This window comes from Nycticebus coucang, chromosome 21 (genome assembly GCF_027406575.1).
Source record: "Nycticebus coucang isolate mNycCou1 chromosome 21, mNycCou1.pri, whole genome shotgun sequence".
NCBI classification, from domain to species: domain Eukaryota; kingdom Metazoa; phylum Chordata; class Mammalia; order Primates; family Lorisidae; genus Nycticebus; species Nycticebus coucang.
Genome location: NC_069800.1, coordinates 44018520 through 44043404, shown reverse-complemented (window position 1 = coordinate 44043404; position 24885 = coordinate 44018520). Strand labels below are relative to the sequence as shown.

Sequence of the window (24885 nt, the reverse complement as noted above, 5' to 3'; positions counted from 1 at the left end):
GAGGCAGAGGCAGGAGAATTGCTTAAGCCCAGGAGTTTGAGGTTTCTGTGAGCTGTGATACCATGGCACTCTACCCAGGGTGACAGCCTGAGGCTCTGTCTCAAAAAAAAAAAAAAAAGGAAGGGGCAAGAAGGACCAGAGAAACACGCTGGCTATCATGTTACATGCACCCAAGGATCCCAATACCCCAAAGGTGTAATATTAGAATAAGCTCTCAATCAGGTCTTTGTTCCTATTACCATTTTCTTTATTCCAAAACAGATTACATTACAGATTTCAACTTTTCAAATGCAACATCTGGGTAAGTTAGGAATATTCACAGCACCTTGCTAGGGCACCATGCCAAAGAAAGAGACTATCTGGGTTCACAGGTATCTGCTCTGTATTGGGGAAATTAAAAAACAACAAGCAAAAGTGTAACCACAATCTCAGCTTTTTTCTTTTTAAATAAAGTTTGCTTAATTTCACACTGTTCTTGACTCCTTTTCTCAACATCCATTTCAGTTTTCAGGCTTTCCATCCTCCTCCTGGAATTAATGTGCTGTTCTGAAAGAGAATGGAGATAAACACAAAATCACTGAAGGTTCCAGCTCTTTGTTCTATTTCCTACCTGGTGACAACAGTGAGACCAAGCTACTCTCCCAGTATAAGATCCCATTTATGAGGGACTAATCATTTAACTATTGCTTCTATTTATTTATGCCCCATTTCATTTTTACAAAAGAATGTGAGATAGCTTATTCAAAACTAAAGTTGATTATGACTTAAATATAAACAATGAAACAAACCTGATGATAACAAAGTAAGAAAGTGGCTTGTGAGCACTTAAGCAGATGAGGTAATTCCAGGCACACCTCTCACAATGCAAGGCCCAAAAGAGTGTAAATTTCAATTAAATGAACAGAGAGGAAAATTTAAAGAATGTTCATACTGTCGCTCAGATTCCAATCTGCCAACATGGCCCTTGCATAGCTTAAAGTCAACTCCTGACCATTCACCACAGACACCCGCACCTCATTCTGCCACGTGACCATGTTCTTGCTGAGCAGCACTCAGCATCTAAACCCAACACGAGAGGATGCTCATAAATGGCACACGAAACAGAAAGCTTTTTTTTTTTTTCAGAGACAGAACCTTACTTTGTCGCCCTCGGTAAGAGTGCCATGACATCACAGCTCACAGCAACCTCCAGCTCTTGGGCTTAGACGATTCTCTTAGCCTCAGCCTCCCAAGTGGCTGGGACCATAGGCGCCCGCCACAACGCCTGGCTATTTTTTGGTTGCAGTTTGGCTGGGGCTGGATTTGAACCCACCACCCACGAAATCTCACATGGGACCAGCACCCTACTCACTGAGCCATAGGCGCCGCCCAGGAAAACTTTTAAAGGAGAAGAAATCTCCTCTATCTCTTTATTCACTCTTTCTCCTCAGCTGCCTTTCCCTAGACTCTAGAAAGTGATGGGGAAACCCCAAAAATGCAAACGAGAATCTAGACAGACACTGTGGGGGTGACAATAGCAAGTAACTGAATGGGGGGGGGCTCTGACAAACGGAGGCAAGGGTGTTGCCACACATGCTGCCTTTAGTAGGCAGCTCTTCCCAGTGATGAGGACTAAGGTGATGAGCGCACAGTTTACAGGAGGCAGACTCCACACCAATTAACAAAACAGGTCAACAGGACATGCACAAGCCAGAGTGGATGCTCCTAATTCCCGGCCAACACCAGAGGTTTCTATGTATACCGAAGTGTGTACACTCACAAACATTCATGCAGAAAGGATAGCGTGAACTAAGAACAGCTGAAGAGTGGTGGCCCACAACCCTTCCTACTGGCCAAAAAGTTATGCCCTACATTATGTCTGCTCAAATCAATGTCTATCCTCAGATCAAGAGCACTTAGCTACCAGGGGGTTCCTTTTTTTTTTTTGTAGTTTCTGGCCAGGGCTGGGTTTGAACCCACCACCTCTGGCATATGGGGCCGGCACCCCACTCCTTTGAGCCATAGGTACCACCCACCAGAGGGTTCCTTTTAAAAGACTAGGCCTCAACTTCAGAAAGTACCAAATGTCCAGGGAATCAAGTGCCCTTCCTCTCTCTCAAGCAGTAATGTTTGGGGTTAGCAGGGTGGAGGTGTACTATTTAAAGTTCAAGGAGAGAGAGAGAGAAAAAAAAGCAATTTAGAATAAAGAATTAAAAGAATTCAACATTTAGCAGAAAAGAGTAGTTCTGAAAGCAAATCTCAGACAGAGCAATTGTAATTTAGGATGAAATCAAATGTGTATAAGCCAGGGAAGGAAGGTGGGAGAAGCGACAACTATAAAGGGGGACAGGGAAATTTTCTGGAGCTTTGCAATATCTGTATCTTGACTGAGATAGAGGTTATACAACTATAAAAGGTTTTCGAGAGTCACAGAATCGTACATTAAAAAGGGTGAATTTTACCATATGTAAGTTATACCTCAGTTAAACCTGAAAAAACAAATCCAAAACAAACACAGTCTGAGTCAAGGACTAGGTGACCCAACTTATGGGCACATAGCAGTAAGGCTCTAAATTCTATGCTTTTGTTGATCTCTCCTGTTTTCAGAGGATTAAAAATTACATGGCTGTGTTGCTTTGGCAGGGAAAGCCATTTCCCAGGCAAAGGATAAGAGGGAACACAACTTAAAAATTTAAATCCCTCCCTCTCTTTGTTGGTCTAGGACAGGGGTCAGCAAACTATGCCACATGGGCCAAATCCAACCACCACCTGTTTGGATAAAGAGTTATTGGAACGCAGCCACCTACTTGTTTTACATAGTCTATGGGTGCTTTCACGTGACAGTGACAGAGTTATACATTCTGCCAAGAGACTACATGGCCAGCAAAATACTATCTGCTTCGTTACAGAAAATGACTGCTGACCCCTGGTCTAGTGGAGCGGATCAGGGAAGCATCAGACACTCTCCCTCCTTCCTTCCTGTCACCTTGCCTCCACCTCCACCCCCATCCTAGGACTAACATGCAGAAGGAGAATGTGAGTTAGCGGAAGGGGAATGTGAGTTATTTCACTTTACATTTTAGTCACAAGTGGGGAGGCCCTGAACCCTACCCTAAGTGCTAGGAACCTGGATTCTGATGCTGGCTTGGACCTATGGCCACCAGTCCTTCATAATTTAGAGTCTCAACAAACCACACCATTTGACCCAACTAAAGATTAGTACGATAGAAGGAAGGCCTAGAAACAGTGACAAGGTGTGCCAGGATTTGCCATGGGACCATCACTTAATGAATTTTGGACATGTCTTATCCTCAACTCAGCTTTCCTGTAAACAAAGAGAGAGGAGTGTGGTCTATAAACAAACACCCCATGAGATCTGTGTATAAGGGAGGATGAAGCCTTACAAGTCAAAGCCAGGCCAAAGCTGCCCCATTGCAAAGTTACCCCATCAGCTGGGCTAACTCAGGAAGCCTTTGCCCTGGTCAAGTCACAACCTTACCCAACAAGTTGGAAAATGGCCCCAGAATTCAGCTTTGGCTTAGGGAGAAGTGGGGAGGAATGAGTGGGCTGAAAACTAGATAGATAACTGACATGCATGAGGTGGGCAAGATAGGAAAGGGACCCTGCTTCTGGGATGGGTCCACCCTTCATCTTTACCGTAGTGTCCTATATTTTGCCAATCTACTGCTCTGCTCTGCAGCGATCCTGCCAAAGGAAAGAGGGTTTGAGAATCAAGAAAGGACAGTGAGAGGAGAAATAAGCTGAGGAAAGAAATGACACACACCCAGCCAGAGCTTCCGTAGGGTCACCGATCTTCCCAGGGCAGAGTTTGTTCTAAGACTCACAAAGAGGACAACAAACAGTGGGCTTTACAACTCCTGAGTGGGATATATAAGCAGGGGGAGGGCAGAGTCACCCATCCTTTTGGGATTTTTATGAAACCCTGGACTCTCTCCCCAGAAAGTGCATGCAACTTTAGGAACTCCTGCCAAGCAGGATCTAAATCAAATGATTTCTACCCCAATGTCCCTTGGACTTTGTTCTTTTTAAGTGGGCAACTTCCAGAAAAGAGAGAACTTAAGAGCACAGCCTTTTGGCTCCCTGGGGTTCCAGGCAGTTGCTGGAAGGGGACAGGCCTCTGCTTTGCAAAAACAACTGAGTCCGGCTCCTTCTCAGACACAAGGCATAGCTGTCCAAAAGGCTGCTGGAGGGCAGAAAAACCAACTGGCTACCACTGCTGGTGCCATGGAAAGCTCTCGTGGGATCTGGATTCCTACAGGGAAGCCAAGGAGCATGTCTGCACCAGGTCTCCAGAGGGGCGTTCGGAGAACTCACAATGGAGACTCGGGCAGAGATGAGGTATTTGCTTCTTCTATTCATTAACGGTCTCCCTCAAAAAGCCATTCTCTGATCTGACCAAATAATGGGCAGTTGGAGGGCATGCTATTGAGTTACATTCTTCTAACAAAAGTCCTAGACAGGAGAAAGCAGGGCACATATGAAAAATGACTTCTTCCAAAGGTTAAAGCAATTCTGATCTTTTCTTATTGGCCTTTGTGTGGCTGAAATCACCCAGGTTCTAATAAAGTCAAATCAATAAGAAACACCTATGTGACATTTAAATTTGCCCTCAATTCAGTTTCAAAAGTCAAGCTGCCAGCAAGTCGAGGTCTGACCATTTGCGTGACTCCAAGTTGTCTGGTTCCCAGGAAAGTGGCATGGGCTAACAGAACAGATGCTCCCTGCTGGGAGCCTCTGCAAAGCCTGCAGCAGCTTCTATAGGAAAGAACAAGACTCACACTTTGGAGGACAAGCTCCTGGGGCTGTTAGGGTTATGGACAAACAACTATCTGGAGCATGGAGGAGGGCAGGGCAGAGAGAATTTTTTACACAGCCAGCAAATTAACACTCTTCTGCCACATAGTCTAATCTACTTTAATCTTCGTAGAGCAGTTATGTTCCTCTTTCATTCTAATGTGCAGGGACAAAAATTATTGTGGTTTTAAAACATTTAAGGCTAATTACTTAAGGCCCTCTTCTGGAGAACATGAATCATTTTGCCACACACATTTCTAGGCTGGCAGAGCTGATGTAAATATTTTTAATCCTACTCTGGATTCATGGTCCAGCTCTAGCCTTACCTCTTGACTGCCTGTTGGGCCAGCATCCGATTGCCAGCCAGAAATGTCACACTGCCCAAGATGGCCAGGTACTTCAGGGTTTGGAACATGTTGAGCTGAGTCCAGTAGACATACATGAGCCCCAGCATAGCTGTAAGAAGCAGTGTCATGATATCCAATTAAATAAAACAGTGACAATGCCCTAAGGTCAAGGAGAGTTAGGAGCAGGAACTGCTAGATCAGCGGTTCTCAACCTGTGGGTTGTGACCCCTTTGGGGGTCGAACGACCCTTTCACAGGGGTCGCCTAAATACATCCTGCATATCAGATATTTACATTACGAGTCATAAGAGTAGAATTACAGTTATGAAGTAGCAATGAAAAAAATTTTATGTCCGGGGTCACCATGACATGAAGAACTGTATTAAAGGGTCACAGCCTTAGGAAGGTTGAGAACCACTGTGCTAGATTATGAAAAGGTCTGTATTTCTGCACCAATCTGTCTTATTCCTTTTTTCTGAGCTCAAAGTAGTAACTCAATATACATGCCTCTCAGCCATGACTGCCAAGAAATCCAAAGGTAAAAACATCAGCTACTTTATTCCGTTTCATGTTCCTGGTAACATCTACTTCTCTGCTTCTTTAATGAAGTTTTGTTTTGTTTAAAACTTTACTGTTATAATTAGGATTTTATTTTTCAAATTCTCAATAAAAATATATAGGATAAAAACAAATGGTTTCTTTTTTACTCAAACGTTTGTAGGCTGGGGATGGGAGACAGTGGCTATAATTCTAGCTACTTGTGAGGCTGAGAAGGGAGGATCACTTTAGGCCAAGTGTTCTAGACCAGCCAAGGCAACACAGCATGACCCCATCTTTAAAAAAAATAAATAAGGGCGGCGCCTGTGGCTCAGTGAGTAGGGCGCCAGCCCCACATACCGAGGGTGGTGGGTTCAAACCCAGCCCCGGCCAAACTGCAACAAAAAAATAGCCGGGCGTTGTGGCGGGTGCCTGTAGTCCCAGCTGCTCGGGAGGCTGAGGCAACAGAATCACATAAGCCCAAGAGCTGGAAGTTGCTGTGAGCCGTGTGATGCCACAGCACTCTACCGAGGGCAGTAAAGTGAGACTCTATCTCTACAAAAAAAAAGAAAAAAAATAAATAAATAAACAAAAAATTAACCATGTGTGGTGACACATGCCTGTAGTTACTTGAGAGGCTGAGGCAGGAGGATCACTTAAGCCAGGAGTTTGAAGCTACAGTGAGCTATGATCATACCTAGCCTTGGGGACATAGCGAGACCCCATCTCAAAAAGAAAGAAGTACAAAAATTTCAGGGTAATTTGTCATTTGACAAATTGGAAGGAGCAAGGAAGACTGAGGAAGGTTTAGCAAAAAGGGCTCAGAGCTGTACACTGAGCGCCCTGGCTTCTGGTTCAGGCTCTGCTCTTATAAGCCACTTAATTTCCCTGAGCCCCAATTCTCTTATCTGTCAAACAGGATCATAATTGCCACCCCAATCTCCCCCCACAGGGTTGGAATGAAAATCAAAAGAGGCAGTAAGCACAAAAAGCACAGTGGCAAGAAAAGCCATGGCTCTCAACAGATTTATATTCAGGTTTTGTTCTCCGCCTGACCCGGGAGGACTATCATTCAAATCCAGTAACTGAGCTGGAGAGAAAGGTCATTCTGCCAATGTTGCCTGAAAGGATGATAGATGAACTGCAGCAGGGGTTCTCGACCGTTTCTAAGGTCATGGACCACTGTGTAATGTGATCAAAGTTATGACTCTCTCTTTTCCCAGAAAAATATACATAATTGCCTAGAATTTCAAGGGATTCATCCATGTTCCCCTATGAGAATCTTTATACTATGGGTACATAGACAGTGACTTCTAAAAGAGCCAAAAAAAATTTAAAAATATTGAAGTCTCAGTGAAGTGCAAGGCACTACCAATCCAATAGTGTCAAAAGTCTTAGAAATACTCAACTGATTTATGAAGGCACTGTCTTGTCATGTTCAGGTTGTTTAGGTCATGAGTTCTCAGGAGAACAATGTGGGACAGCATGTCTGACTATGAAAGGAACTGTTTTCTACTACTGTCCAGACAGAGCTGCCAGCAAATGTGAAGATCGATGTGGTGGGGGAAGATACCCTTTGGTAACTGCGTTAATGCTCTTCATGCAGGAAGATGGCTCAATGTAAAGATACGGTAAGTGAGTAATCTCTGGAAATGAACAGGGCTATTAAACGAAGGCAAGTGGCCTGCCAACAGCAGCCCAGTACAATGAAGCCCAATATAATGACAGCTGTTCTAAGCTGATGAACCAAACAGGTTTATCATCATATTAACTGTCCTAAAAGGCCAGGAGGAAGAGGGAAATGTTATGCTATTAAGTTATTATAGTTAATAGGTTGTGGCTCTACTTAACAGGCCTTTTGCGTGGCCAGGCAAAATGTCAGAAGAGGTTAAATGGAATTAGCGGACTAGGGCACTTACCAGCATGTCCCAGGTGAAATATAATCGTGCTAGGAGCAAAAGTGAAGTTAGAGACATTGGCACCAATCCGGATCCACTAAATGATGGAGAAAAATGAATTAAAAAGACATTAGAACTTAAAAGGGAGGCCCCACATGCCATGCTGATGCTAATCCAATCAACAGCCCTAAGGGCTTAAACATTCATGCCCCCAGGAAGGACAGGGAATTCTTCCAAGAGACAAGCACCCTATTTACAAGCCCTCAGGAAAAACTGTTCCGTTTTTTTCTTTAGAAAAGCACTTCAGCACCTGCTCTCAAATGAGCTTGGATAACTCAGACCTGAACATCATTTTTAATGATGGCAAATGCTTCTATTTTAAAACAGGTGGAAACGTGAAGCCAAAAGGTCAGAAAATGCATTTATGATGAGGTAACTGACACTCCCACTAAATTCTCAAAGAATTGGTAATATAAACCTGCTGGCAGCCAGCTGGCAGGATGCATGCTCTTGCTGTGGGCTCCATAGCTTTTGAAACTGATTACTCAAAGATGAGAACAGGTGCCTATATCCTGGGTCTGGTTTCTGAAAGCTTGTAGCATGACTTCTGAATTTAGATTAACCAATAATCTTTTATTAAAATCAATGAACTAATTAGGAACATAGATAACTTTCTAAAAGTAAGGTCTAAAGTGTTTTTTTCCCCTCAAAATTTTCTGAATTTTGAAGATACACATTTATGTCTACGATTTAAAAGCAAAAGAAAAAAATTAATTGGTAAAAATAAAAAATTAAACAGTACAGAAAAGTAGAAAAGGTGAAAGTTTCCTTCTGTACACTCTCTAAAATGTCCTCTCCCCACAGGTGACCAACACTAATGCACAATGCCTTCTAAACCTTTCCACAGAGGCCATCCTAAACATATTACCTTACTTCTTCATGCAATAACACTTCTTGGCAATCATCATATCAGCATATAAATCTGTCCATTCTTTGAACAAGCTGCATATTATTCCACTGTATGGATATCCATAATTTATTTAACATTTGCTTTTAGCCTGAGCAAGAGTGGGAACCCATCTCTACTAAAAAAAAAAAAAAAAAGAGAAAAATTAGCCAGGCATTGTGGTGGGCACCTGTAGTCCCAGCTACTTTGGGAGGCTAAGGCAGGAGGATCACTCGAGCCCAAGAGTTAAGCTTGCTATGAGCTAGGCTGATGCCAGGGCACACTATCCTGGGGCAACAGAGTGAGATGCTGTCTCCAAAACAAAGAAACAAAAAAACACTTGCTTTTATGAAGACTAAGTTGTTTCCAGTTTTATGCTCCAAACAGTGGTGAAATATGTAGCTCTGCACTCTTATGCTTTATAGCTATCAGCACTAGACCTTGCTTTGCTCACACTTGATCTCATCTGAATAGTCCTATGGAGCATCATAGCTTTAGTTGCTACTAGGTACTTTCTCATGCCCCCTTGTCAACGGGTCAATTGCTTTGGCAGATTCCCCACAGCAGGGTTGGTCATTCTAAAATTTCTTGACCATTAGTTCAGGTCACAGCTGCTGGACCTCTCTGGAGATATGCTGAGGCCAGAGCACACAGCTGCCTTCGGGAAGGGCTACATCTGCCGAGTGTGACACAGGACACATGCTGCCCAGGCTAATTATAACCACTCACCAGAGCAAACAGCAGGAGCAGTGGTGCAAGGACCAGGGCGGTGAATGTATTGGATACCACTGTGGGCGGCCTCTTCTCTGGCTCTCGGAACAGGTGCTGCCAAAAGAAGACACACCAAGAAGACTTAAAAATGTGCCCTTCCCAGCAGGGGCTGCCATGTATCCGAGGACCAAAACATCAAGGATGGTCACCAAGGGGAAATGCTACCTAGAGACAAAAACCTCTTGGCAACAAGTAGCCACTTGGCCTTTGCCTCTTCTCAGTGCTGGCTTCTGATCCCAGAGGTCTCCCTTCCAAAAACACCAGCTCACTGTGTGGCCAATTCTTTTCTCCCCTCAAAGACGTGCTGCCATTTAGAAGTTGGCAATTGCAACCCATCCTGTCAGCTAGTATGAAAGACGGCACCCTGGTACACAGCAGGCTTAGGTGACACACCCAAGGCAGGACTATGGACTTTGTAATGCATCTGCATTCCTAGGGTGCCACTGACATATGCTGAGGTGGTAACCTCAGTCCCTTTAAAAACATAACAGAGGCCTCACTATAGATTTTTTCAACATTAACTCATCACTCTCTTCCCCCAGCCAGGAATCTAAGGAAACCCTAAATAAACTTACTCTGTCTGATTTCCAGAGTTAAAGCAGAAGGCAGGGGCTGGGTGTGGCGGTTCACACCTGTAATCCTAGCCCTCTGAGAAGTAGAGGCTGGAGGATCCTTAAAGCTCAGGAGTTGGAGACCAGCCTGAGCAAGAGTGAGACCCTTTCTCTATTAAAAATGGAAAAATTGGGTGGGGATGGGGATGTGTGCCTGTAGTCCCAGCTACTTGAGAGGCTGAGGCAAGAGGGACTTCTTGAACAGAGAAATTTGAGGTTGCTGTGAGCTATGACGCCATGGTACTCTAGCCTGAGCCACAGAGTGAGACTCTGTCTTTGGGGAAAAAAAAAAAAAAGCAGACGGCTGGGTGAGCATTCCTCTGATATTTCTTTGTTCTGGTTTTTCTCCTGAGCAATTCTACATGAATTTGGGAAACTCACTCAGGTAATGTGACTTAGCAGAAGCAGCAAAGGACTGGAAGTCCAGAGCCCTCAATGCAGACCCAAACTGATATGCATGGTTGTGTGACCAGGGGCAAGTCACTTTACCCCAGGTTTCCAGCTAGAAAACTGGGGGTGGGGAAGTCAATGACAACCCTACAAGGCTTGTAAAGATATTCTCAAGATCAAATGAAACAGGGCATTTGATTATGCTTTGGAAGCTGTAACAAAGGTAAATCAAACTTTTTTTTTTAATTTTTACATATACATGTGTTTATTAGGTTTCCATTTTTTTTTTTTTGCCTTCACAATTAAAAAGGCTTAAAAGAATAACAATGTTTAAAATAAGGACTAGAAACAAAAACCTCATAAAGAACGAGTGAACGTAAATAAAAGATTTTCCTCTAGTGTAGTGGTTCCCAGCCTCATTGGCACCAGGGACTGGTTTCATGGAAGACAAATTTTTCCACAAACCTGGGGGCAGAGTGGGATGGGCATTAGATTTTCCTAAGGTGCGAGCAAGCTAGATTCCTCGCATGTGCAGTTTACAGCAGGGCTCGTGCTCCTACGAGAATCTAATGCTGCCATTGATCTGACAGAGGCGGAGCTCAGGTGGTGGTGCGAGTGATGGGGCGCGGGCTTTAAGCACAGATGAAACTTCAATCTGCTAAAGTTCACCTGCTACTGGGCAGCTATGTTCCTAACAGGCCACAGACCAGCACCAGTTGGCAGCCCAGGGTTTGGAGACTGAAGCTCTAGTGTACTAATTTGTGGCTGTCTCTTGTGATTGCCAATGCCCAGCACCATGGTAAGACAGCCTCTTTTGAGCCTCCTATTCCTAAATTTCCAGCTCTGCTCTCCTTTGCTGCCACTGCCATTAAAGGATTTCTACCACTGTAGCAAGTAGTTGCTGCCACCTACACTATACTCCACAAACCAGTCGGCACCCTTTATCATCACAATTATATCTTCTACTATTTAACTGAGCTTAAACATTCTTAAATAATGCTCTATAACATTAAGAGGAATTTTAAATCTTTTTAAAATTCTACTGCTCTATCTTTTGGGCTCTCACCCTCTATTCTGCTTTTAGCACTTGGATATTATATTAATTCATATGTGGGTTTCCATGATCATTTCTCATGATTGTAGAATAGTCAACTGAGTGAATTCACCTCAGTTTCCTTAACCAGCACCTAAACTGTTGAGCAATTATTGTGTTTATTTGGTAAAGGGCTTTAGAAACATTTCAAAGCCTTTCTTTCCTCATCTATTACCTTACAACAGTCCTTTGGGCTTGGCAGGACTGGGAAGGCCTTGCTTATCCAAGGATTTACCTAATGAAATAAGACCCTGTTCTCCCAGGCAAGTTTCCCCATTAGCCTTGATCTATGCAGAAGCAGGCAAGATAAATGCTAAACCCATCTGCACTCACTGCTGTCAAGCAGTGGTCTAAAGGCTGAACCTCCTGGATGTTAGGAAAAACAGACTCAGGTTCTGATTTTACTATCTTCCATCTCTCTGCTTTCTGGAAGGTAGTCATTGGACTCTGTTTATTCAGCTCAAGGATGGGGCTGCTATTTGCCCTGCCTAATTTACAGCACAGCAAGAACAAACTATAAAACGTCTTATAAACAGGTTAAAGAAGGACCAGAACCACAATCCAGGGCTTTGCTGCCCTTTTTCTTTGTACCCATTCTTTCCCTGTGTTTAGTGGATAAGCCCTTTGGGACATACCTGAATTTCCTGCTTTGGGGTAAAAAGGTTCTGGGACAAGACAGTTGATGGAGCTTCTTCCTCAGGGAACCTGATGACCACATCAGCCTAAAAACATAAAGGTAGCCTTTAAAAGCACAGTAGAAAAGGGGGTGAGACTTCTCAGCAAGATAATGTTCCCTAATTCACATCTAGGACCATAAATGAAAAAAGCCCCAAGCAGTCCAATCACTTCTGATCCATTAGCTGACAAATCGCAGCAGTAAAAAAATTCAAAAAGAAAACAAGTATTTGTTGAAAATGCTTTTAAGAGCAAGAGTTCTAATTTTCTACTGGTATGGCAAGCCCCATAAGGCAGCTTAATACAAAAATCCCAGCTGGTACACAAGCTGTCAGAGTTGCAATCACAAACTGCTTGGTGTTTCTGGGACTGTGATTTACTCACATTAGAGAAAAGAAAGAAGAATGCATTCTTGTACAAAAAGTAGCCCAAAATTAGGAGAAGGAGCCTTGAATACAGCCTGAGAAAGTGCAGCTGGTCCCTTGTCTTGCAAAGGGAGCCACCCACTGTCAAAGGCCTGTAATTTGGCCTCTGCTACCCTTCCAGGCTTTACTAGGCTCAGGTGCTCCAGCAAAACACACCCATGTTCACGTCACTGAAAGTACCTCTAGCTCTTCCGTAGGCCATTCCCCAATGATCATCCCACAGTTCCCAGAGACTATATTGCTAAACCCTGGTCATTCTTCTACTCTTCTCAAATGCCATGTCTTTCAAGTTTTCTCTCATCACAGCAATCAGAAGTGAGGCATGCATGAAGTGAGGTGCTGTGCACGTGCTACACAAATGGTCATCCTTAGTTAGTTAACTGCAAATCCTGCAATTTATTATTCTACACCATCCTGAGTTGTATCAGAATTCAGATCTTGTCCCTCCCATGCAGCTACACAATATGTCAAAACCCTATCTTTCGTACCTATGTACCTACCCCAATGGCACCTGCTTGTAACAGGAAAGCCTCCTTCCTGTGTAACATCTATAGGAATTCACAGATCACTGGCACTCACCAGGGCAAATTTACACGTCCTTCATTCGCTCAATAAATATTTACTAAGCACCTACAATGTGCCAAGCCACATACATGACCCTAGGATTATTTATGGAGACAGCACACAGCGCTTTACCTCACAATGCTGAAGTCACTGCCCATGGGAAGCATAGCCAAAGTCAGAGTGAAGAGCTTGCCCCTGAGAAGGAGCTATCTGCAGCTGTGGTACAGCCACTCTCACCTGAATCAGGTATGTTCAGTTACGTACCACATTCCAGAGGATCGGGTTCTTCAAAGTGGCATCTCCAATGATTAAGTAGAGAGTGTAGGTACCAGAGGCAGAGTCAAACTCGATCTTTCTTTCAGAGGTATCCAGTTCAAACTTGTACACGTTCTTGTTGTCTGGCTCGGCAACAAACACCACTTCCTGGCCAGTCTTCTGGTTATGGAGTCGCACAAACGTCTAGATGAAATATAATACAATCTTTCATCTGATAATTTCCAAACTCCCCATAGACCCAATATCGAATCTGCCAGACAGCAGACTGCCACTCTAGGATCTGCCAGACCTCCCAGGAGTGGAAGGAGTGGTTGTGCCACCTTGGTTCCTAGTTCAGAGATAACCTTTTGCTAGTAGGAAGACAGAAATTTAACTTAGGGGTCCAGGCAATTCTCCACTAGTAGGAGCCTGAATACCCGGTTTGTGGATGATTTAAGCCCTTTGCTATTGTTGCAATTTCTTTTTCCTGCCAGCCTTTTGGCCACTTTGCTGCCCAATTAACTTCTTCACCAGACGGTGAAAAGAAGGGAAATGAGGTAGAACTGTAAAAAGCCCAGTTTCAATTTCCTAGTGCCTACAGCTAAAGATTCAGGAGAGGAGACCTGGATATTGATGGCAAGGCACAGTTCTAAACAAGCGGAGCAGCCCAGTGTCACAGAAAGAGCCCGACTCTGATGACGGCAGATTTGGTACCAATACTTATTAGCTAAGCAGGTCACTTAACCTCCTTGTGCCTTGGTTTCTTCATCTTTAAGGCATTACACGAGGTCTACTATGTGAAGATTTGCAATAATGTATGGAAAGCAATTAGTGCAGGGCCTGGTATACACCAGGCAGTCAACAAAAGGCAGCTAATGTTATTACCAGTATCATTAGTACTGAGTCTAATCACTTTATCCTCACGATTACACAAAAAACTAAGATTTCTGCAGCAAAATTTAATATCTACTCAGAGCTTTTCTAAACGTTTCAAATTAAAGAATTTAACAAAGCACAGATCATAAGACGTACATATTAAATGAGTTGCCGTGGTCACAAAGCTAGTGCTGGATCTATAAAAAATACACAAATCTCATTTCTTACTCTACATCTGAACAACAAAGAACAACCATTAAGTATTTAGGGAAAGGGAACCAGAGATGTGAAGCATCCTGTCTACAGCTATTAGTCTTGACCAGGAAGGGCATTTAGGAGTCTGGGTGCCTGATCTCCCTCCTCTCATAGTCAAGTGCAGGCAGATGCCAAGCTCATCCATAAAATGCCATCTCTGCCTGGGAGGTCTCTAAGCCACAACTTCTAAAACACAATCTTAGATAAGACCAGTAGTCAGTTAAAGTTTCATTTCCTAACTCTCCCTGCTCTAACCCTAATCTTACCAATGTAGTCTTGTTAATTTCTTTTCTTCACATTCTTTCTCTTGTGCTATTTAGTTGGCTAGTGTTATTTGGCGAAGAAGCTGGGAAATGCTAAGAGGATGAAATGCTTAAAGGTCAGTTAGCCATGGCTAAGGGCCCCGACTAAGCAGTCTGAAGTTTGGGGTGGAGAGGAGAGAGAAGCAGAAGATTGCTAGGACTGTGGCCCCAGGGGCAGGTGCTCTGGAACACAAGTGCGGCAGCTGCAGCTACAAGAAAAGCAAGAAGGCTCCCAGGTAAATCCACTCATCTCAGTGATTTACTGCCTTGGAGCTGCCTTGAGGCACAAACACAAGGCTGCTGCTTCTTGCTAAAGCATCAGTACAGAGCACTTAAACCAGTGGTTCTCAACCTTCCTAATGCCGCGACCCTTTAATACAATTCTTCATGTTGTGGTGACACCCAACCATAAAATTATTTTCGTTGCTACTTCATAACTGTAATTTTGCTACTGTTATGAATCACAATGTAAATATCTGATATGCAGGATGGTCTTAGGCAACCCCTGTGAAAGGGTCGTTCGACCCCCAAAGGGGTCACAACCCACAGGTTGAGAACTGCTGACTTAAACCAAGCCCACTAAGTCCCACATTCTTTCCTGTCATTCTGTATTTATCTGAACTGTCCTTTACAGAATACCAAAGGCAGGGCCAAGAGTGGTTAGTCTCGATGAGGGGGGATGACAGGCAGTGTGGAGGGTTGTCTAAACCCTAAATTGCCATGTTAGGGTTAAAAAGAAATGTGTATTCCAGGTGAAGGATTACAACCCACATGGCGTCATGTGGCAGAACCTGAACAAACTGCCAGGGTTCAGAGCCAAGGTCTGAAAGCAGAATGTGACATTTCCTCTAGCTCATGCTATACACCACACTGTTAACTCCAGTGTGCATTCGTGTTTCAGGCCCCGAGAACTGCCTGGGCTTCTTCCTGACCTGGTGAGGGGTGAGTTCAGCACCAGTGTTCACATCTACCAGCTGAAAGAACAAGGCGAAGTTCTGGTGGCTGTCTGCGATGAACGTGCCCTTGGCTTTGGCTGGGTAGTTCACCCTGAAAGAGACATTATGCAGTCAGTCTTCAGAGACGATCTGCGTACCTCTGAGAATAGGCAAAGAATGCACACTTCACTTCATTGTCTAATCCCCACTGTCCCATTCTAACACCTCTGCTGTGAATAGACAGCTGTGGAGAACTGCCTGCGAGCAAATTGGGTAGATAAATCTGGGGGAAAAGGTATGTGTAGGTGCTTGTACCTCTAGGTTTTCACTTTAAGAACCTAAGGCTCTCAGCTCAACCAACCCAGGCACCAGTGAAGCTCATGTGTATCTGTGCAGGCACACGGGCAAAGGGGTGAGCCGGGCTGGCAGAACCAGAGGAAAAATAATCACAGGACTGATGCTATGTGAGCAAGATGGAGAGACCAGGGATAGGAGATGCAAAGGAAAGGAGGCAACTTTTGGCTTTTTCTTTTTTTAATGCTGAATTTTTTTCCTGGATGCTATTTCAATTTACTTTTCTGCCCGGCAACTGGGTTTTAAAATGTCATTTTCTCAAAAGGCAGGCTTAAGGAGGGCAACTGTTCCTTTCACAGCTAACTCCTAGGGTTTTAGGGTAAGATGGCCAGAGGATAATATAAATGGTTATAGAGTTCACACCTGGCTTTATTTTATATTAATGCTTTATATATTTACTCATGAATAATACCAATTCATCATCTATATAGAGAATCAGACTGCAAGGCACTCTAACATATTGTCTAACAGACATTTCAGTGGATTCCCAAACAATGCTCTCATCTTTGATATCGCTACAAAAATAACCAAACCAGAGACAGAAAACCCAGCTCTACATGATTTAAAAGCAATGACTGGCCAGGTGCGGTGGCTCATGCCTATAATCCCAGCACTCTGGGAGGCTGAGGCAAATGGATTGCTTGAGCTCAGGGGTTCAAGACCAAGACCAGCTCTGAAGCAGACCCTATCTCTAAAACTAGCCGGGCATTGTGGTAGGCACCTGTAGTCCCAGCTACCTGGGAGGCTAAGGCAATAGGATCTTAGGCAATAAGCCCAAGAATTTGAGGTTGCTTTGAGCTATGACACAATGGCACTCTACCAAGGACAACTCTGTCTCAAAAAAAAAAAAAAAAAAAAAAAAAAGAGAGACTGCTTGGCTTCCAAGCTTTAACATCCCCCGTCTTCAAAATGGCTTTGAGGCGTCACCTATTATCTTCTGGCCTCCAAAGCTACCCCAGATCAGTAAAGTTGGAATGTGAACTTTACCCAGAGATCTACAGGGTGCCCCAAAGGTTGCCCCTAAAGTTGCCATACATAAGGAAAATGGGAAATTGCAGCTAAATGTACCTTTATTTACAAAATATTCATTACAAAATTTTACAAAATATTTATGAAACATTGTCTATATGTCAGCCACCTCTTCATAAAATTTTGTAATGAATATTTTATAAATAAAGGTACATTTACCTACAGTTTCACATTTTCCCTATGTATGGTGACTTTAGGGGCAACCTTTGGGGCAACTTGTAGATTCCCTCCATCCCCAAAATTAGGATCTGAGGGAGGACTGGCAAATGGACTGTATACAGTGTTCTGGCCCAACTCTGATCAACTGTTAATGAAGGTCGTATTAAAAAAGATTCTGAAACTGAATCTGAGTTTAGTAGTAACAAATGCTGTGACTTATCAGTAATGCCTTCCATGGACACGGGAAAGGGAATAGCAATCCTAGTGCTGGGTGGTGCTGTCTCACTTCCAAGGACTTAACTAACGAAGATTTCTAACTAATTCCAGATCTACCATGGGCCAGCGAAGTTGCCATGAGGCCACTAAAAGCAGATTCAGGACTGCAAAGATAAGGAGATTATAACAGAACATAAATTAATACACTGCTTCCTTCATTGAGAAGGTCTTATTATTTGAAATACTGTCATCTGAACTAAATAATGTACTTAGTGACATAGCTGACGGATTCAGACTCATATCCTGGGGTAAGCTCCTTATCTCCTTGTGGATTGGTAATAAACAGTTTGTCCATGTACTGAACATTGATATACACAACTCCCAAATCCACTTAGATGCTCGGCAGAATCTCTGATGCAGTATCAGTGGAACTATACCCTCTTTAATTTGGGGGTACAAACTGGATCCCTGCTGACACAGAACCAATGTCTAGAGGAGCTCAGTGCACCTAGGCACACGCCTCTCTGCTCTTTATCCTGGGCCCCCCAACCGAGTCCAGGTGGCATCCCACCTACCGGGTGGTTTTGGGTGCAATGCTCTGATCTTTATCTACAGTGGAAAGATCAACATTTGTGATGCCGACTTCAGTGGAGATCTTGACTCTGAGCTAGGGCAAAACAGAGAAAATAGTTACCCAATCAACTGCTGAGTATACAAGGAATTAACATGTACATTCGAAGTCTTCTATTAGCTAACATAAATAAAGGAAAAATCCTAGCCCAGGAGTTTTCAAGGATTATAATAAAACTATCCCAGCAACCCGTTTTGAAGTCTAGAAGTTTACTCTCAATTCTCATCCCTTCTCTAGCTTTGGATAGATGGTATATATTTTTTAAAGAAAAAAAAGTAGATCATGCGTCCTTTAAAATACATAAGGAGAACAATACTTCAGCTGTAACCTTTAAATAATTCAAATCAATGAGAATTCAATTCTAACAATAGCTAAGATTCATTGTATGCTTACTATGTGAAAGCCACTGGCTTTGTAAACACTAGCTCATTTAATCCTCGCAATAATTCTTTAAGGTAGTGCTACTTCAGATGAGGAAATTAAAGATTAGAGACATTAGGCTGTTTGCTTGAGGTTAGATAGCAAGTAAGCACCCCATCTCGGAACCCACGTGCCTAAGCACCTTGTCATATAGCTTCCCATCAACACTTACTCTGTGCCAAGGAGTACTAGAACTTTGCATAGGATCTAAAAAGCTATGGCAGTTTTCTATACCATTCACCAAGTACTTCTCATTTTCCTTGTAAGCATGTGGTAGAAAATTCTACTTCCCTGCCCACTTGGACTTGGGTGTAGTCATGTGACTTGCTTTGATCAATGAAATGTGAGCAGAAGTGACATGTGTTACTTCCACACACTTTAAGAAAGCTTTAAGAGTCAGGATGTGATTCTCTCTTTTCCTCTGACATGGGCACACATAATGTGCAGGGGAAGGCTTGCTCCTTTAGCCAGGGTCCTGGATTAAGGTCAACATGAAGCACAGCCTCCAGCTGACGTCCTAACGACACCTAGCATGGGCAAAAAATAAACCTTTGTTGTTTTAAGCCACTGTTGTAACAAGCGTAAACCAATCTATCTTGACTCTTCTAGTGTATGAATTCTATATGTCCCCTATAAACATTTTCACAAAGCTAATGCCAGTAATGAGAAATTAAAAATTTTTTTTTCTTTTTTATTAAATCATAGCTGTGTACATTAATGTGATCATGGGGCACCATACACTAGTTTCATAGACCGTTTGCCACATTTTCATCACACTGGTTAACATAGCCTTCCTGGCATTTTCTTAGTTATTGTGCTAAGACATTTACATTCCACATTTACTGAGTTTCACATATACCCTTGTAAAATGCACCACAGGTGTAATCCCACCAATCCCCCTCCTTCCCCTCCCTTTCCCTCTTCCCCACTATTCTTAGGTTGTAACTGGGTCATAGCTTTCATGTGAAAACCCTAAATTAGTTTCATAGTAGGGCTGAGTACATTGGATACTTTTTCTTCCATTCTTGGGATACTTTACTAAGAAGATTATGTTCCAGCTCCATCCATGTAAACATGAAAGAGGTAAAGAGAAATTTTAAAATTAGATTAAAATAAACGTAAACCACCAAAAGAGATAGAAAACATGTGAATAATCTATTCATGGGAAATTTTAGAGTTAAAATTTAGTTTGAATGTGCAGATTATGCAAACCTAAGGCACTTTTATGTTCAAACATACCTATGAACCTTCCAAATATTTGATAGGTTTGAACATACGCTTGCCAAATCCTTGCCAAATCCACTGGTTTATAGTCTGAGTCAGGATCAAGGAATAAAGAGGACTGGGAAAATAAATGAAGGATAGCTTTGGCATTTTTCTAAAATGCCATATCAAGGTGTAACAACCTCAAATCAAAAGCAAAGAAGAAAAATGAAGAAAAGATAAAGATAACTATGAAGAAATTCCTTTTAACAGCCTTCTCTCTTGCCTCCATGATACTAATAACTATTTTATAGCAATAGCCTTAATTATTAGCTTGAATAGGAGTGTTCTGTTTTGCTTAAGATTTATTACCAGAAGGTATACAGATATTACAATCTACTTTTGAATACATGGCTACCACTGAGTGTAGGCACCTGGGTGAATTATGGCAGGAGAGGAGGGGGACGACAGCCTATCGGGGGAGAGGGAGGAGCCTCTCCTTTGGTTCAGCAGGCTCTCCATGAAGAGCCTCATAACTCAGAACCACAGCAAGCTTTGCCATGGAAAGCTCGACCCAGACAGGCGCTGCCACCACTTCCATTTGAAGACAGCCTGGAATGGAAGGCTCAAGCAAAGAGCTTTGGTGAAGCTACTGACTTTTGGCAAGATACGCTACTGAGAACATGTTCCCTATAGCATGTGGAGCACCCATGTGCAAGGAATACACGGAGATGGCAAGACACACTTCCCATCCCAACGTAAAGTTATGTTAAAACCATAACTTTAACAACTTTAACGGAGGGCTGTACAAAATGCAATGAAAGCACAGGAGAAGGAACTGTGACCCGGGAGTAGGACATGTTCCCTATTACTTACGAAGACTAAGGAGGCAGCCTGACGGGCTTAGCAGTGCTCCAATCTGGGGGAGGTAGGAGATCAGTAATATTCTATGCTACAAGAATGATCCTGTCTGCATAATCAACTAGTCTGCAATCTTCATCAACATTAACCAGATAATTCCCTCTTCATTTCTATATCTCGTTCTCTTAAGAACTCATTCATTTAATTTGTAAATGTGATCTTGAAATCATCATCCCACAAATGTCTACAAACAGATTGGCTAAATAATGGTATATGCACTTATGAATTACTATGGACCCATTAAAAAGAACAAGTTAGATGCCTATGGATAGATATGGAGATATTACCTTCTACTTTTGAATATACAGCCATCTAGTAGCAAAACTATATTTATAATCACTGTCATTCAATCTAGGCCATAGGATGAATTATGGTAGGAGCAGGGGATGGTTGTCAAGTTTATAGACAGCCCCCCAAGGGCCAAGCTGGGAGTCTCTACTTGTGGCAAAAACAAGACTACAACTATTTACCAAATGATCCCTTTTATGTACATAAAAAGGATATGCTTACATTTGCTTATACTGTAGTAAGTATAATTTTTTTTTTAAGACAGAGTCTCACTTGTCACCCTTGCTAGAATGCCATGTCATCACGACTCACAGCAACGTCATACTCCTGGGCTCAAGCAATTCTCTTGTCTCAGCCTCCTGAGTAGCTGGGACTATAGGCACCTGCCACAATGCCCGGCTATTTTTATTTATTTATTTTTTTAATTAAAAAAAAAAAAAAATTTTTTTTTTTGGTTGGGGCTGGGTTTGAACCCTCCACCTCTGGTATATGGGGCTAGCGCCCTACTCCTTTAAGCCACAGGTGCCACCCCGCCCCGCTATTTTTAGAGAGGAGGTCTTGCTCTTGCTCAGCCTGGTCTCAAACCTGTAAGCTCAGGCAATCCACTTACCTCAGCCTCCCAGATTGCTAGGATTACAGGCATAAGCAGCAGCCTGTAAGCAGCAGCACCCAGCCTAAGTATCCTTTTCTTTTTTTTTTTTTGAGACAGAGCCTCAAGCTGTTGCCCTGGGTAGAGTGCCGTGGCATCATAGCTCACAGCAACCTCCAACTCCTGGGCTCAAGTGAGTCTCCTGCCTTAGCCTCCCAAGTAGCTGGGACTACAGGCGCCCGCCACAATGCCCGGCTATTTTTTTTTTTGGTTGCAGCCATCATTGTTTGGTGGGCCAGGGCTGGATTCGAACCCGCCAGCTCAGGTGTATGTGGCTGGTGTCTTAGCAGCTTGAGCCACAGGCGCTGAGCCAAGTATCCTTTTCTTAAAGAGTGCACAGGTAACTGTAAATAGTGGATTCCTCTGAGGAGAACTAAATTGAAGGGATGGGAGAAGGTACTTATATTTCATTTTATATCTTTCTGTACTTTGACGTTTTTTTAAAACACATGCTTATTTTACTACTTTTTAAACATAGGAGTCATTTGGTAATGAGATTATGGGTCATATACTATCTTCTCTTATACTTTTTTGAATTAAGACAGTATTAACCTTGAGGCCTTGATAGTATTAACCTCCCAGCTCTTGGGAGGCCGAGGCAGGTGGATTGCCTGAGCTCACAGGTTCGAGAACTGCCTGAGCCACAGCAAGACCCCTGTCTCTAAAAAATAGCCTGGCACTGTGGTGGGCACCTGTAGCCCCAGCTACTTGGGTGGGAGGCTGAGGCAAGAGGATCACTTGAACCTAAGAGTTTGAGGTTGCTGTGAACTTCGATGCCATGGTACTCTACCGAGGGTGACCAAGTGAGGCTCTATCTCAAAAAAAGAAACAAACCAGACAGTATTTTTTTTTTTTTTTTTTTTATTGTTGGGGATTCATTGAGGGTACAATAAGCCAGGTTCAAACCAGACAGTATTAACCTTGGAGTTCCAACCCAGCTTAAAAAAAAAAAAAGTAAAACCCAGGCCAGGCAAGACAGCTCACACCTGTAATCCTAGCACTCTGGGAGGACAAAGAGGGTGGATTACCTTTGCTAAGGAGTTCAAGACCAGCCTGAGCAAGAGCAGACCCCTGTCTCTACTAAAAATAGAAAAACTAGCTGGGCACCGTGGCAGGCATCTAAAGTCTCAGGTACTCAGGAGGCTGAGGCAAGAGGATTGCTTAAGCCCAAGAGTTTGAGGTTGCTGTGATTTAGGATGATGCCACGGCACTCTACCCAGGGCAACAGAGTAAGACTGACTCCAAAAAAAAAAAAAAAAAAAAAAGTAACACCCAATAAATATGATTTTTAAAATAATCACTCTTCCTTTCAGCAGACAGATATACATGACCAAAGGTTTAAAGAACCGTGTAAGGCTCCTCAATGTATCCTAATCATAATGATAAAGGAGCCATCAATTTTCAGGTTTCTGCTTAGAATCCTGACTATAAACTTTTGGCAGTAACATGAGCTGTGTTTTTGTTCTGAAGCCTGCATGAGCATTCCCAGACAATACAGACACATAGAGTGAGCAAAGGGCAAATGACAGTGAACTTAGTCATAATGCTTTGCTCTCCACCCTAATTTTAAAAGGTTCCTTAAGTTATAGCTTTCTTTGCTACACAGAAACACCACAGGGCTGTTCTTAATTAAGGAAGAGATTAAAACAAATCCTTCTGCTCCTAAAATCTTAAAACCAATGGATCTCTGGAAACACTCAAAAGGATTTTTATGTTACTCTTTTAAAACAAATTTAGAAATAAAAATCATCATAAACTTTTTTAAAGCTCTGTTTTAAAGAGTTCAGTGTACGATCCCTGTTGATTGGCTGCTTCTTCCTTCAAACCAACACTGTCAGATTAGTTTTTATAAAAGGAAAGGGACTTGTTTCTGCACTTTAAATGCAGCTATGCCTGCTTTACATTGGATCATGCTATTCTTTTCTTTGCCTGTACCACATGCCATATCCATCTCAAAAAATGTTTTAATGTCAGGAAATGCTGTCTTTCTGCTGGGAGTAATAACCTCCCTGTTTAGCTTATTAGTGTCAAAAATGATGGTGCATTAGGGGCAATTAATGCTAATGAAAGCTTCCAAAACCCATGCTTTCCCTGACAGCCAGTCCAATGTCAATGAGTGCTATTATAGGCCTTCTACACCAAACCATTAATGCATTCTGACCAATGTCGAGCATCTCTAGGGAGAGCACACAGGACCCGCTGACCTGCTCCAAGGCTCTAATGTAACTATTACTGAAATTACAAAGTAAAGCTGCACATAATTGCAGAGGTCAGAACCAATCCTCTCTCTCTTAAACAAACACACACACACACACACACACGCACGCACGCACACACACACACAGTCCTCAAATGAAATGAAGAGAGAGAGAGGAGATTTTGTAATGTTTACTCCCTCACCAGGAAGGAAAAGGACAGCAAATGGCCTCAATAGGGACTTATTATCATTGCATGAACAACAGCGATTAGCCATTTCTGCTATTTTGTACTTAGATCATTTTTCCAATAGCCACAGAAACACTTGGACAAACACCAGATTTGATGTTACAAAAAGCCAAGCCAAGACAGGGTGGTATTGGTACAAGGACAAAAATACAGATTTATAGAATAGAGTCTAAAAATTAACCCTTACATTTATGGTCAATTGATTTCTGACAAGGATGTGCCAAGATAATTCAATGGGGAAAGATCAGTCTTTTCAACAAATAGACTGGGACAACTAGATATCCATGTGCAAAAGGAGGCTGGTAGCCAGGCATTGTGGTGGGTGCCTGTAGTCCCAGCTACCTGGGAGGCTGAGGCAAGAGAATGGCTTAAGCCCAAGAGTTTGAGGTTGCTGTGAGCTGTGTGATGCCACTGCACTCTACTGAGGGCAACACAGTGAGAATCTGTCTCAAAAAAAAAAAAAGGAGGTTGGAATCCCACCTCAAACCATACACAAAAAATAACTCAAAATGAATCAGAAAACTAAATGTAAGACTAAAACCCATACAATTCTTATAAGAAAACATAGTAGTTGGGTAGTGCCTGTGGCTCAGTGGGTAGGGCACCAGCCCCATATACAGAGGGTGGCAGGTTCAAACCCAGCCCTGGCCAAACTGCAACAAAAAATAGCCGGGTGTTGTGGCGGGTGCCTGTAGTCCCAGCTACTTGGGAGGCTGAGGCAAAAGAATTGCCTAAGCCCAAGAGCTGGAGGTTGCTGTGAGCTGTGATGCCACAGCACTCTACCAAGGGTGACAAAATGAAATTCTGTCTCTAAAAAAAATAATAATAAAATAAATAAATAAATGAAGAAAACATAGTAGTCAATCTTTATGACCTTGGATTAGACAATGGTTTCCT

The 24885-nt window shown here is 42.8% G+C and overlaps 1 protein-coding gene across 2 annotated transcripts in view; it reads right to left on the bottom strand.

Moving 5' to 3' along the window:
- Positions 1-229: 229 nt before the first annotated feature.
- Positions 230-24885, bottom strand: part of RPN2 (ribophorin II) — a 63008-nt gene continuing 38352 nt past the window's right edge. Inside the window, exons 10-18 of one of the 2 annotated variants that reach the window (XM_053574866.1) lie at positions 18007-18098; positions 15671-15785; positions 13315-13509; positions 12022-12108; positions 9251-9346; positions 7597-7672; positions 5121-5250; positions 3637-3684; positions 230-546 (exon numbers count right to left, since the gene is read on the bottom strand). In XM_053574866.1, coding sequence (XP_053430841.1) covers positions 534-546; positions 3637-3684; positions 5121-5250; positions 7597-7672; positions 9251-9346; positions 12022-12108; positions 13315-13509; positions 15671-15785; positions 18007-18098 — 852 coding nt within the window. In that variant the 3' untranslated portion in view covers positions 230-533. The remainder of the gene's footprint in view (positions 547-3636; positions 3685-5120; positions 5251-7596; positions 7673-9250; positions 9347-12021; positions 12109-13314; positions 13510-15670; positions 15786-18006; positions 18099-24885) is intronic. The other variant, XM_053574867.1, reaches the window with a different exon arrangement.